At 45.3% G+C, this 15,101-nt stretch overlaps 1 protein-coding gene across 1 annotated transcript in view; it reads left to right on the top strand.

Moving 5' to 3' along the window:
• The window catches only part of LOC126474691 (venom carboxylesterase-6-like), a 181,557-nt gene that overhangs the window by 151,603 nt on the left and 14,853 nt on the right, over positions 1 to 15,101 (top strand). Inside the window, exons 6-7 of the mRNA XM_050102203.1 lie at positions 3,426 to 3,778; positions 14,574 to 14,696. Of these exons, the coding sequence (XP_049958160.1) occupies positions 3,426 to 3,778; positions 14,574 to 14,696 (476 nt within the window). The remainder of the gene's footprint in view (positions 1 to 3,425; positions 3,779 to 14,573; positions 14,697 to 15,101) is intronic.

Genomic DNA, 15,101 nt, shown 5'->3' with positions numbered 1-15,101 from the left:
TTCTTAGTTATCCTCTGTGTCAGATGCCACTGATAATGGGCTGTATGCCCGAGTACTGGTCTGCCAATAAACACTTCTGAAATGCAAGTGAAGTTGCACAGCCATATATCGTTTCTGAACTGAGCTACCATTTTGATGTCTGCCGTACTCACGTGGAATGCACAATCGCTTCAACCTTTAAATCATAATCTCTTTCTGTCCAGGAACGTTGGAATTGTGTTTCTATCCATTATATTTCGTGAAAAATAAGTTTTCGCATTCTTCTTCCTATTGTTGAATAACCCTCTAGGTGTAGCAGTTTATAATCGCTAAATTACTTTTAAGATTCTACAGAGATTTTGCAAAAGAACTTGCTCTGCTTCCAGTAGCAGTTAATCGTAGGTCGCCTGAGCAACGAAGCGTACCTAGCGACTGGAAAAAATGAAGCTCATTCCGGTTGCCAAGGACAGATGCACATAGTTATAGGTCTATGTCGTTGACGTCAGTCTGTTGTAGAATTATGGAAATGTTTCCTGTTAATTTATTACGACGTATTTGGAGAACGAAACTCTCCCGTATAAAAATCAGCATATCTCGAACAGAGATATTGCGAAACTCATCTCGCTCTGTTCCTCAACGAAATCTACAGCGTTGTAGATGTTGGAGCTCAGATTGATGTCGTTCCGTGTCTCTCACTGTCGTTTGGTAAAAAAATACGAGCTTATTGAGTACTGGGCCAGATGCGAGTGGATTCAAATGGTTCAAATGGCTCTGAGCACTATGGGACTTAACATCTGTGGTCATCAGTCCCCTAGAACTTAGAACTACTTAAACCTAACTAACCTAAGGACATCACACACATCCATGCCCGAGGCAGGATTCGAACCTGCGAGTGGATTCAAGGTTTCCTTGTAGATAAAACTCAATACGTCATTTTTATGGAAGAAAATCGACAGATCGAAAGCTAATTTCTCCCGTCATGAAAGCTGACAACGGCCGTGAGAGTTGTATGCTGACCACATGCCCATCCGTCTCTGCCTCCAGTCACACCTATCGGCTGAGGATGAGTCGGTACCGTCGGCTTAGAAAGATCTTTTCGGACGGAGTTTTTAGTTTTAAAGCTAATTTCGAGAGTACCGCAAGGAAGCGTTATGCAACCGTTGCTGTTTACAATGTATATAAATGATACGGTAGAAAGCATCGGACGGTTTTTAAGACTGTTCGAAGATGATGCATGTCCAATAGCAAGTGACAACGCCAGAAGACACTATCAATTCGCAGAATGACCAGTAGAGGACAGATGAATGGTGCAGGGAATGGCAGTTGACCCTGAACATAAATAAATGCAATATTTGCACGTACATAGGACAAGAAAGCCACTACTGTACAACTTCACTACTGCTCACAAATTGCTCGAAACAGCAACCACGATCCGGATTGAACTTATGTGGAATGTCAATATAACACAAACAGCAGGAAAAGCTACCAACAAACTGAGATCCGTAGAAAGAATCTTCAGTCAGTGTAACTCATCCACGAAAGAAGTGGCTTATAAGGTTTTTGTTACACCGTTTCCTGGATATTATTCATCAGTTTGGGAGTCTTGCCAGGTATAAATGATAGAAGAGAGAGAAAAGGTCCACGCGACAGCCATACAGAGATGATGAAAAATCTCCAGTTTAAGACGCTGGAGAGAAGAGGTTTGCTATTGGACTTTCGAGAGAGTACTTTGTTGGAAGAGTTGGTCAATATACAGTACTGGCCATTAAAATTGCTACACCAAGAAGAAATGCAGATGATAAACAAGTATTCATTGGACAAATATATTATACTAGAACTGACATGTGATTACATTTTCACGCAGTTTGGGTGCATAGATCCTGAGAAATCAGTACCCAGAACAACCACCTCTGGCCGTAATAACGGACATGATACGCCTGCGCATTGAGCCAAACAGAGCTTGGATGGCGTGTACAAGTACAGCCACCCTTGCAGCTTCAACACGATTCCACAGTTCATCAAGAGTAGTGATGGCGTATTGTGAGGAGCCATTTGTTCGGCCACCATTGACCATACGTTTTCAATTGGTGAGAGATCTGGAGAATGTGCTGGCCAGGGCCGCAGTCGAACATTTTCTGTATCCAGAAAGGCCCATATAGGACAAGCAACATGCGTTCGCGCATTATCCTGCTGAAATGTAGGGTTTCGCATGGATCGAATGAAGGGTAGAGCCACGGGTCGTAGCACATCTGAAATGTAACGTCCACTGCTCAAAGTGCCGTCAATGCGAACAAGAGGTGACCGACACGTGTAACCAATGGCACCCCATACCATCACGCCGGGTGATACGCCACTATGGCAATGGCGAATACACGCTTCCAATGTGCATTCACCGCGATGTCGCCAAACACGGATGCGACCATCATGATGCTGTAAACAGAACCTGGATTAATCCGAAAAAATGACGTTTTGCCATTCGTGCACCCAGGTTCGTCGTTGAGTACTCCATCGCAGGCGCTCCTGTCTTTGATGCAGCGTCAAGGGTAACCGCAGTTATGGTCTCCGAGCTGATAGTCCATGCTGCTGCGAACGTCGTCGAACTGTTCGTGCAGATGGTTGTCGTCTTCCAAACGTCCCCATCTGTTTACTCAGGTATCGAGATGTGGCTGCACGATCCGTTACAGCTATGCGGATAAGATGCGTGTCATCTCGACTGCTAGTGATACGAGGTCGTTGGGATCCAATACGGCGTTCCTTATTACCCTCCTGAACCCACCGATTCCATATTCTGCTAGCAGTAATTGGATCTCGACCAACGCGAGCAGGAATGTCGCCATACGATAAACCGTAATCGCGATAGGTTACAATCCGACGTTTATCGAAGTCGGAAACGTGATGGTACGCATTTCTCCTCCTTACACGAGGCATCACAACAACATTTCGCCAGGCAACGCCGGTCAACTGCTGTTTGTGTATGAGAAATCGGTTGGAAACTTTCCTCATGTCAGCACGTTGGAGGTGTCGCCACCGGCGCCAACTTTGTGTGAATGCTCTGAAAAAGCTAATCATTTGCATATCACAACGTCTTCTTCCTGTCGGTTAAATTTCGCGTCTGTAGCACGTCATCTTCCTGGTGTAGCAATTTCAATGGCGAGTAGTGCATATTACATCCTGCCACATACATCTCGGGATGTTATGACGATGAGAAAATTCGAGAAATTAGAGTTAGTACAGAGGCATACCGATAATGATCCTTCTCACACGCCATTCCCGAGTGGAAGCAGGAAGAGGGGATCTGTTAGTGGTTGAAGTAGTATGCGGCATGTAAAGTCAGGTAGCTTGGGGAACGTTGATGTAGATGTAAATGTAGAAGTTCGTTTTGGGCTGTCCTGAAGTTGATCAGCAAAAAGACGCGAGCGCTGTGAGAGGTGTTCGTTGTGCCGCAGAACGCGCAGAAGCTGGCGCAGTTGGTAGGCTGCTCGTCGTGGGAGACCTCGCTGCAGATTCGCCACTGCCTGTCGGCGGCGCCGGCCGAGCAGCTGGTGCGCACGCTGTACCACTTCCCGCACTGGGCCGTGCGCTTCCCCATCCCCTGGGCGCCGGTCGTCGAGGCCCCGGGCGACCGCAAGGCCTTCCTGCTGGGCGAGCCCGAGAACCTGCTGCGCGACGGCTTCGTCAACTACGTGCCGCTGATCGCCGGCAGCTCGCTCGAGGAACACGCCGCACTCGCCACGCTGGTCGAGTCGCGCCAGGACCTCAAGAACGAGCTGCTCAACGACTTCGACGGCGTCATCCGCAGGTTCGTACCTCGACGCCACTCGCCGTTTGCCTGCGTCCAAAAGCTGTCTTCTTGATGCAGATATTTTCTAACTAATCTACTTCTTGAAAAGGGAGTATTACACGGCTGGCCACTTTAACTGTAATTTTGTTTATTGGATGTTTCAGTATTGAAGGAACAATACATGATTAAATTTTTAGATGATATGGAGGAGTACAGAGTGTGGAATTTGTACCCAGAGCTGCCACCTCTTGCAGCAACCATGACCCTAACCCGGTTTGGAATCGAACTGACTTGTGAGCCTGGATAAAAGATAAATTATACCATGCTGCTTCCCTAAACAATAGTCACTGGCGAATGGTGGCCCAACAGTCTCTTGGCAACCCAAGACCACCATATTTTCTGTGGTGAGAGATCTGAAGAACGTGCTGGCCAGGCCAAATGTCTAACAGTCACTCTATCGAGACAGATCTGGACAGTACAGGAACATGGGGTCTTGCATTATGTTGTTGAAAGACCACGCCACGGAAGCCTCGAAGATAGGGCACAGCCGCCTCCTCAAATACTTCAGAAAAGTAACGCCTGCTATCCAAATAATGGGCTGTATGAAAGAGAGTTAATCGTATTGTGTGCCCAATGGACCCCACTACCATCACGATAGATGCTGTGGTCGTGTGATCGTGGCAAAAGCGTTTGTCAATGTTATTTTCCACGGTGTATCGTATACTTCCTTCATAATATTGTACGCCAAACTGGGATCCATCAGGCTATATGATGTGGTGCCACATCTTTGTCCATTGCTGTCGTTGGCTGCACCACTGTCGACGCGCTTCGCTCTGATGCTATATCGAGGGAAGCTGCAAGTGCGACCACCATGCTGACAGTACATGGCGCTCCAGACATGGTCACATTATACTTGTGGATCCTGACCTCAGATTCTGGCTGACTTTTGAGCAGTAAGTCCTTTTCTGTACTGTAGTCAGCCAAATCAGGAGACGCGCTGTGTCACCAGTGGATCTTCACCTGGAGGACAGGTATGGCCTCTGAACATCTCGAATACATTGAGCCTGGCAATAGCATCTGATTGATTCGGACAGGGCTATCGTCAGAGAAGTTGGGCCACGAATTACCGTGGGATTCGCAAATTGTACAAGTGCTAGTAGGGGGCCACGAGACAATCTCTTCCAAACAGCACAGCGAGTACCGAAAAAGTTATCTTGTACTACCTGAACCCTACTTGTGTGATCGTGGGCCAAAAGGCTTCCTGTGTAGCCTAAGAATGAGTTACAGAAGTTCACACAACCATCCTCAGCAGGTACTCGTTAAACACAGCGAGAATATCATGCTAACACGAGTAGTATGTGGCTTTCCAGTCACCAAACCAAAAGAGATAAACTCTTGAGCAACCATTTGAGGTGTTGGGTCATACGGTGGAGTGAAATTCATTAGTATCTCAGACCGTTTGTGGTCACAATGAAGTCATTTGGCAGAGTGCAAGCTTTTCGATTTCAAAACTATCAGAAACTACTCAGTCCCAAGACCGAGAACAGCGAGCATTCTCCAGTAGAATGAGGAACCTTACCATCATCAGCACCTTCTTCTTCAGAAGGGAGATGTAGAGTAACTACTGTTACAGTCGTCTGAGGTGTTAGGCTACACTTGGGAATCACTGATGTCGAAATTCCCTTCTGCAATACGATGATTAGAAGCAACCTGTAAGCGTCCTCAGTGGTTTATAACCAAACGTGGTGAGAGAAATAATGCCAACACGAGTAATAATGCATTCTTGAGAACGATGGCCTATAATTCAGGTGATACGGTGTAACTGGTAAGTCTCAGGAAATCTGGGATCGATAATTAGCAGGTCTGTCCAACAAACATCTGAGCCTCCTACAGGCTGCTGTTCAGCACAGTGCTCACTGTACAGAAACTGAATTGTGGGGGCACCCCTTTCATGTTCCTGGTGGGTACTATCCCCAAGTACAGGCTTGGATCAGTGGCTAAGAGTGCTGTTTCAATTGCAGGGTTCATCTCCTGTTCAGGAGTAGTTTTCTTCGCAGTAGCATCAACTAATGGGGGGTAACGCTATTGACTGAAATCAGTAATGATCGATAGATCTAAATAGTAGGGCACCAAGTCTCTATTAACGATAAAAAATTAAGAATTCCGGTTGACGTTGTTCAAATGGCTCTGAGCACTATGGGACTTAACATCTATGGTCATCAGTCCCCTAGAACTTATAACTACTTAAACATAACTAACCTAAGGACATCACACAACACCCAGCCATCACGAGGCAGAGAAAATCCCTGACTCCGCCGGGAATCGAACCCGGGAACCCGGGCGTGGGAAGCGAGAACGCTACCGCACGACCACGAGATGCGGGCGTTGACGTTGTAATGTTACAAATCCACAAACCCAACATCATTCTACCCGTGTGGATACTCGTATTTGTCTTGCTGCAATCAAGCCCATTTACTGGCTCCAGGTACCTGATGTGACTGTTATATCGACCAAATAACACATCTGTCCTCTTTGGCGGTAGTCGCGTGGAACCGCTGAGATCTTGAATGGCGTTGAGTGTGGCCCTCCTGAACCAAGCAATACACAGTCACCTGACACTCATAGGATGCCAACTAATGTGATTTGATTTATTGTGGAACGATAACCTCAGTCTCGATTGATCTCAATCCTGTCTGACACATGCTGGTAGATATTTCTCCTTCTTATAGGAGGTATAACATTAGTCTCATAAAAAAATATTACCCAAACAATTTCTTAATGAAAAGCCCACTGCATAATCATTCTTTGTATACAGACACTGCGGACAGCGCTACTCCTACCCACTTTGTGTGAATGCTCTGAAATGATAATCATTTGCATATCCAAGTACGCAGTAATATTCATGTTGTTGCATGCTCCCATTTCAGTATTACAGTATGAATGGCCAGCATTGTATTTGTGACGAGTCAATGGTAAACAGTGAATTCAGTCTACAACTTTTTTTTAATTTTTTTTACAGCTTTGGAACTACGAAGTCCTGTGTGAATTGGATTAGAAAAAGAGTAGAATATTTTGATAGAGGGAATCACTCATTAAAGCAAGAAAGCCAAGTCTAGCGCACCTGAGTCCGGAAATGCGTACTTTCTAAGATCTGAACACTTATTAACAGGAGGGGCTCAACGCCACGCCTCTTGTTCGTAAGAGGAGCTCAACATGATGTTCACCTACGCACATTTTTCAGCATAAATAACACGAACTAGCAGGCTAAGCCATAGTAAAAATCCTATCCGCCGTGTCACTTGTAGAGCAGTAAAGCCTTCGTAGGTAGTAAGTGGCGGAAAGTGTACTGAACCATTCGTGCTTACAAACAATATAATAACAGTAAAAAGGAAAGAGAAGTCATTTGCGCAAGTACGTACGGAACTACAATGCCTACATACAGTTGAAGTAATTGACTATGCGAAACGACACTCAGCGAGGGAAGCTGAAACAATGATATAACTGTAACAGTTTCCCTGTATACTCGAAAAAGTTAATGAAGTGTTGTTTCTTATTGTTACAAGTGCTGACATACATTTAAAACGTGAATGATGAGTCCACGAGCAGCGTGGATGAGCGGATCGTAATGAACCGTGGACCCACGAAAGACTCCACGTCGGAAAATCAATGAGAGATATTCGGCATGAACGTTTCAGAGACCAACCCCACCAAAACAAATTGTTTTATGGTGGGGAAATAGCTCTGTGCAACTTGTTGCATAAAACATAAGCCACGGTCAGGACGACCACCAACACGACTGGAAACATGTTTGGAGGCTGCAGCGACTGTCGAAGTTTCGCCAGAAAAGTCTATTCGTAAGCGGTCACAGGGGTTCGGAGTGCGATCGTTGTCATTACAAAAATAAATGATTTGAAGTTAAAGGCTTTAAACCTTTGTTTGTAAACGAATTAAGTGCTAATGGCGTGTAAAAAGTCATCATACTTGTGGGCAAATGCTCGATATCTTTACATCTCTTCCTTCAATGGGGAAATTGTTTTCACGGACGAGTGTGAAATATAGTGCAGCAGAAAAGCGAGAAAAATTTATTTCTGTAGTAAAGAAAAACCTGCATTTTTATGAAGGACTTGAACACAGTCCACCACATATGGGCTGCGATATTTACAACCTACTTGATAGGTTCATATTTCTTTCACGGCGCTGTGAATCAAATTGCTTATCTCACCGTGTTATCTTATTGGTTTATTCCACACCGACAAGAACGGCGAGAATATCTCAATGAGATATTTTCTAGTAAGTAGCTTGGACGTAGTACTGTCCATTTTCCTCCACCTTTGGAGTGACCACTCCGAAGTCCTGATCTATCATCTTGCGACAATGTGTTATGGTGGTTCATTAAAGAGAAGGTTGCTGCCACACGTTACGAGACAGCTGAAGAACTTAAGAAAGCTGTTCGACGTGCATTTGCTGCCATTACGCCAGCAGTGTTGAGGAGAATTTCACATATACATGTAGGAGATACATATTCTGTTACGAAAACTGTGGTATACACAAAAACACTGAGAAATAAATAATAAAAAATTCTCACACTATCTCAAAGTGTCCTATGCCATTATCCGACATTAATATAATGTGATCATCTACGAATATGTGGACACATGATAGGGGCTAATGGAACTTTGCGATCGTTCTGTAGATTACGTTGGAATTTCGAAACAAATTTGACAAAACGTAAGTTGACAAAACTGCTTTTTCATAGATTCGCGATTATTTTTTAGTTCGTTCTGCTGTTTCGTAGCACTTAACTGTTTGGCGCAGTTAATGAACGCGACGTGTAGTGTTAAGTTTTTTAAATCTTGGTGCTTTTTTCTTGTTAAGCGAGTGCTTCGATAAGACGATAAGTACACAGATTTAGTACAGGAGGTATTTGCTGAAAAATTCCCAGAAACAGCCGTACGTCATCGTAATGCGGTTCGTCGATTTATTGGAAAATTTCGAGATACAGGCTCTGTGTTCAACGCCATACTACTTGGAAGACCACCTAAGGTAAACAAACAAAAGTTGTTTGATACTTCTTACTCTATACAGCAGAGCCCAGCGAAATCATTTCGCGAATTGGCACAAGAAAAAGTTACCACGCTGGAAACCACACATACAGCGGTCAGGCAAACATTGAAACTGTTTCTCTATAAAGTGAAAGCAGTACAAGAACTGAGAGGTGTGGAAAGTGAATCCGTTGCTGCAAATGGTTTGCATCTGTTATTGAGAAGAATACCATTAATATGCTTCATGTCATCTTCTATACAGACGAGACCTGGTTTCACCTCTGTTTATGTAAACACACAAAACACACCATCATAGTAACGGAGAATCCTAGTGTTGTTCTTGAAACGCCATTGCGTGATTAGATAGTGGGAGTGTGAGTAGCAATTTTTTTCAAGAAACCATTAACAGTGAATTTTATTGTTTAATGTTCCACGATTTCACTGACCGGTTAACGGCGAAATAAAGTACTCATGCTTTCACGGAAATGGCGCTACTACGCACACAATAACAGTACTTTGTGTTTTGCGGAAGAGTTTTTTAGGGAACGTGTCATTTCAAAAAAAGCTTAAGATGCCTCACACATTAGCCCTAACTCCACCAAACTTTTTTATTTGGGGAGAAACAAAATCTGTAGTGTATCGGAATCGCTCACGTACTCTGTGACTTAAAACCTGAAATAACTGCATACGTGAGACTCTTATCACAATCAGATCTGCAGAAAGTGTTTTCAGTTGAAATTACGCGAGTTCAGATTTGTATAGCCATCCGCGGACGTCATTTCCAACATACATTGCACAAGGCATGGGCGAAAATACTGGAAACACTTTGAGAAACGAATGCATGAGCGTAAATGCAGATGGTCGCCAAGTCCGCAGATGGCGCAGTTGTATTTGAACACGAACGGCACCGGTGCAATGTCCTCAATACGATGCAAGTGTCAGTCTTCGTCAAAACAGTTTCCTGTGTAGTTGTGAGTGCATTATATCGGAGCTGAGTACAAAGTGGAATGGTGGGAGCTTCCGCAAGCAAGGTAGCTAAAAATGTATTGTGTTTCAAGAATGACTGTATTGAAGATTTATACAGGGCGAGTCGCGTAAGACGGGGGCGATTGCACGTATCGACAAGTGGTGTTTGGCGAATCATAGACGACTATGGGGCACATACTTTGATACATGCACAATAATCACAACGTTTATATTGACCGAGATAATGAGGCAAGCACATGTTTTTTTAAATGGGACGCTATACTTTTTTTACTATCATTCGAACGCTCTGGAAAAGACTCGTATAGTGATGTAACGCATGTTGCTATTGTAATTCAAACTTCGCTTGAAAGACGCTGGGAAATATTGTACGATTGAAGGTCGAGGCGTTCGGAAGCGCCTGCAGACTGTAAACATGCCTGGCGCGAACCGCTGTCCGAATTGCCGTGCTCTATGCAGCATGCACGGCCTGCGCTACGTAGGTAAATCTTCATCCACCCTCTTTTAAGCAAAGTTTGAATCACAGTAGCAACATGCGTTACATCACTATACGCGTCTTTTCCAGGGCGTTCGAATGATGGTAAAGTATAGCTTCCCATTTAAAAAACATGTACTTGCCTCATTATCTCGGTCAATATAAACGTAGTGATTATTGTGCATGTACCAACGTATTTGCCCCATATTCGCCGACAACCGCATGCCGATACGTGTAATCGCCTCCAGAATAAAGGGGGTGTTACGTCTTACGCGACTCACCCTGTAGACATACACGTCAAGCTGAAAAACATGATGCACTAAGTCACAACGCGGTCGAAACTGTGTGTGTTGAACGAACATGTTGTGACCGACGGTCACTGAAGAGCGTTCTGATGACAACTGAGACGGCGACAGCTGCAACATTCACTTCAGAATTGAATGTCGTATTCGCGAATCCTGCCAGCACCAAAATAACGCGAAGGGAATACCATAAGGAGCACATTGGATGGCGAGCTGGAATTCCAAAACCGCTCATCAGTGATGCAAATTCTCGTAACAGGTAAAATTAGTGGAGAAGGCGTAAAACGTACACTATGGAGCAATGGAAGAAAGTCGTTTGGTCGGATATGTCTTGTTGGGCATTGATTCCAAATTCTGTCCGAGTTTACGTCCCAAGAGTGTAACAGGCCGAGGGTTCGGTAATGATACGGGTAACCATACGTCGTGTTTCATGGGTCCTATGAGTCGCATTACTACCATTTTGACTGATCACCTCCCTTCCAAGATATAGGCCTCATTTTTGTTATCCAATGGTGATACAGTGTTCCAAGACGACAGAGGCCCTGTTCATAAGAGAGATATTCGGAAAGTGAGTTCCGATCGGTCAAGAAACGAAAACCATTGTGAAAATCTAATAAAGCTTTGCACATACGTGTTCGACAGTGTCTCTAGTATCTCTGTCGATTGCATCTCTCCGCTCTTTTCAGTTCTGAGCAAATGGTGAGCAGATAAAGATGCGTAGTAAATAATGTCTCACACCAAGTATGAGGTCCTGGAGACAGATTTCGCCTAATGTTATGCAGCCCATATTACAGAACTGTTATACGGTTCCTATTTCATGACAATTCTCGGTCACAATCTGCAAGGGCAATGCAAATGCTCCTGCAGCGTTTTCGACGGTACGTGTTTGATCACCCGCACTACAGCCAGTAATTGGCTCCCTCCGTGTTTCATCTCTGCTCACATTAACTACTAGCTATGAAGACAACATCTTCGCACAGACAACGAGCTATACATGAGCTTAGAGAATTGGCGAGAAGCACAGGCGGCTGCCATCTATGACAATGGTATTAGAAAGTTGGTATCACGGTACGACAGACGTCCTAGCTGTAGCGCCGACTATGTAGAGAAGTAGATGGAAGGTGGAGCCAACTATGGCAAATAAAACATTTCTGATTTTCAATGTAGTTTCCGTTTGGCGACCGATCAGAACTTAAACCACTGGCCATTAAAATCGCTACACCAAGAAGAAATGCAGATGATAAACGGGTATTCATTGGGCAGATATATTATACTAGGTCTGACGTGTGATTACATTTTCACGCAATTTGGGTGCATAGATCCTGAGAAATCAGTACCCAGAACAACCACCTCTGGCCGTAATAACGGCCTTGATGCGCCTTGGCATTGAGTCAAATAGAGCTTGGATGGCGTGTGCAGGTACAGCTGCTCATGCAGCTTCAATACGATACCACAGTTCATCAAGAGTAGTGACTGGCGTATTGTGACGAGAGAGTTGCTCGGCCACCATTGATCAGACGTCTACAGTTGGTGAGAGATCTGGAGAATGTGCTGCACAGGGCAGCATTCGAACATTTTGTGTATCCAGAAAGGCCCGTACAGGACAAGCAACATGCGGTCGTGCATTAGCCTGCTGAAAAGTAGGGTTTCGCAGGGATCGAATGAAGGGTAGAGCAACGGGTCGTAACACATCTGCAACGTAACGTCCACTGTTCAAAGTGCCGTCAATGCGAACAAGACGTGACCGAGAAGTGTAACCAATGGCACCCCATACCATCACGTAGGATGATACGCCAGTATGGCGATATGGCGATGACGAATACACGCTTCCAATGTGCGTTCACCGCGATGTCGCCAAACACGGATACGACCATCATGATGCAGTAATCAGAACCTGGATTGATGCGAAAAAATGACGTTTTGCCATTCGTGCAACCAGGTTCGTCGTTGAGTACACCATCGCAGGCGCTCCTGTCTGTGATGCAGCGTCAAGGGTAATCGCAGCCATGGTCTCCGGCTGATAGTCCACGCTGCTGCAAACGTCATCGACCTGTTCGTGCAGATGGTTGTCGTCTTGCAAACGTCCCCATCTGTTGACTCAGGGATCGAGACGTGGCTGCACGATCCGTTACAGCCATGCGCATAAGATGCCTGTCATCTCGACTGCTAGTGATGCGAGGCCGTCGGGATCCAGCACGGCGTTCCGTATTACCCTCCTGAACCCACCGATTCCATATTCTGCTAACAGTCATTGGATCTCGACCAACGCGAGCAGCAATCGCGATAGGCTACAGTCCGACCGTTATCAAAGTCGGAAACGTGATGGTACGCATTTCTCCTCCTTACACGAGGCATCACAACAACGTTTCACCAGGCAACGCCGATCAACTTCTGTTTGTGTATGAGAAATCGGTTGGAAACTTTCTTCATGTCAGCATGTTGTAGTTGTCGCCACCGGCGCCAAACTTGTGTGAATGCTCTGAAAAGCTAATCATTTGCATATCACATCATCTTCTTCCTGTCGGTTAAATTTCGCGTCTGTAGCACGTCATATTCGTGGTGTAGCAATTTTAATGGCAAGTAGTGTACTTTCTGGGCAATCCTTATCTAAGTGGCACGGTCCAAGATGGTTTTGTGAGCGCAAGGATGAATTGTCGCATCTCCCCTGGGCGCCACAATCACCAGATGATCTACGTTACAGAGAAATGTGTACGATTGCTATCCACCTGAATCATAGTATCTAAACTAGTTATTATTTTGCAGGAAGATGGTATAAGATTCCCCTGGAACCATACCGGACCTGTATTTATCCATTCCGATACGACTGGACTCTGTTTTGAGCGCCATCGGGTTTTCTATGCCGTATTATGCATGATAATGTGCTGTGTTTTTCCTGTTTCGGTATTTTTGTCCAGCCCCTGCTACCGCACAACAACTTTCCGTTGACGTTTTAGTATAGGGTCTATTAACCCTTCACCGCATTGCTTTGCAGATGTGCAAAGCAAAGTTTCAACTCTCTTTTTCCCGTTGTTCTTGAAGTTTAACGCTTTAAACTGCCTTGCTGATGTGCTGTGTTGAGTTTCAACTCTCTTTTTCCCGTTGTTCTTGAAGTTTAACGCTTTAAACTGCTTTGCTGATGTGCTATGTTGTATTATGACGGTAACTGATAAGATTATGCCACTAGAATGCGCTATTGAGTGTATAGCCCGACAATGTGTGTTGCTGTGAGTAGCATTGTAAGTCAGGCTGACATTGCTCTCTTTCGGCAGTGATTGTTAGTAGTTGAATGGAAGAACACGTGAACGCAAAACATTTGTAGTGCTCCTACAACCTTTGGAGAGTATTCTGCTCCGTTCATCTCGTATTTCTGCTAATAAATTTGGGAGTAGTATACAAACGAATTTCGTTTGCGTATGTGTAGTAGCGCGTAATAATACTTCTATCCACAATCGAACGATGAGAAAGTAGTGTTTCCTTCTTTCAGCTTTTTTCTCGTTTTCGTGATAGTTCGCGCTGTAATGGAGGGATTCTCGTCTTTCGACAATGGACGACGTAAAGTGATGACGTATGAAGAATTCATGGCCCTAGAATGCCCTTCTGGCAGTGAAAATGAGTTAGATTTTGACGATTTAGATGAAGACCCGACCATAAACGTAAATGATCTGGAATCTGCAGATAGTGATAGCGATAGTTTCCCACAGTTTTGCATAAATGCAAACTGAATAAAGATAAATTTTTTCTGAATTAAAAACATCTTATTTTTTTCAACATTGTTCCTGACACCCTTGAACAGTTTAAAATACAAAAAAAAAAAAAATATTTTAACTTTTTAAAAAAGTGTGTAATGGAGGGTTAAGACGTTGCGGGCGCACAGAATTTTTCTGCAACACGCGTCTAATAATACTAGGACGCGTGTTGCGCGGCAGCCTCGCTCTGCGGCTAAGTCCCGCTCAAGGTTTGTGCAGGGCGGCTGCCGAGTGATGCTGAGGCGGCGGTGTGTGCGTGCGCAGGGCGCTGCACCTGCACCACTTGCGGGCCGACCTGCTGCGGCGGCTGCGCGACTTCTACCTGGGCAGTGGCGCGTCGGGCAGCCTGAACCGCCAGGGGCTGGCCGACCTGTTCTCGGACGGGATGTACACGCACGGCGTGACGCGCGCCGCGCGCCTGCTGGCCGCCTCCTCGCCGCGGCCCGTCTACTACTACGTCTTCAGCTTCGCCGGCCGCGGCGACGCCACCTCCGTCAGGCATATCGACGACGTGGGGTGAGGCGCATTACTCAGTCGCAGCCACTTCTTTACTATCTCACGGCGATTCGACTGCCCATTCTGCACGAGTATCGGCATCGGTACCACAGATACTCGGCTCTCCAGTCTGCCTAATGTCACGAGTGAAGCATCCCCAAGTCTTTTGTGGTTCTCTTTTCAGGTACTCCACGTCTACGTCTGCTCGTAGATACGTAACGTCGGTACGTTTTCCGGATTTACTTCCCGACGTGACAGCGACGGCTCTCCGATGAAGTGCGGACCTTGTGTTTTGCT

This window comes from Schistocerca serialis, chromosome 1 (assembly GCF_023864345.2).
Source record: "Schistocerca serialis cubense isolate TAMUIC-IGC-003099 chromosome 1, iqSchSeri2.2, whole genome shotgun sequence".
In the NCBI taxonomy this organism is placed as follows: domain Eukaryota; kingdom Metazoa; phylum Arthropoda; class Insecta; order Orthoptera; family Acrididae; genus Schistocerca; species Schistocerca serialis.
This window is presented reverse-complemented; position numbering and strand designations above follow the sequence as displayed.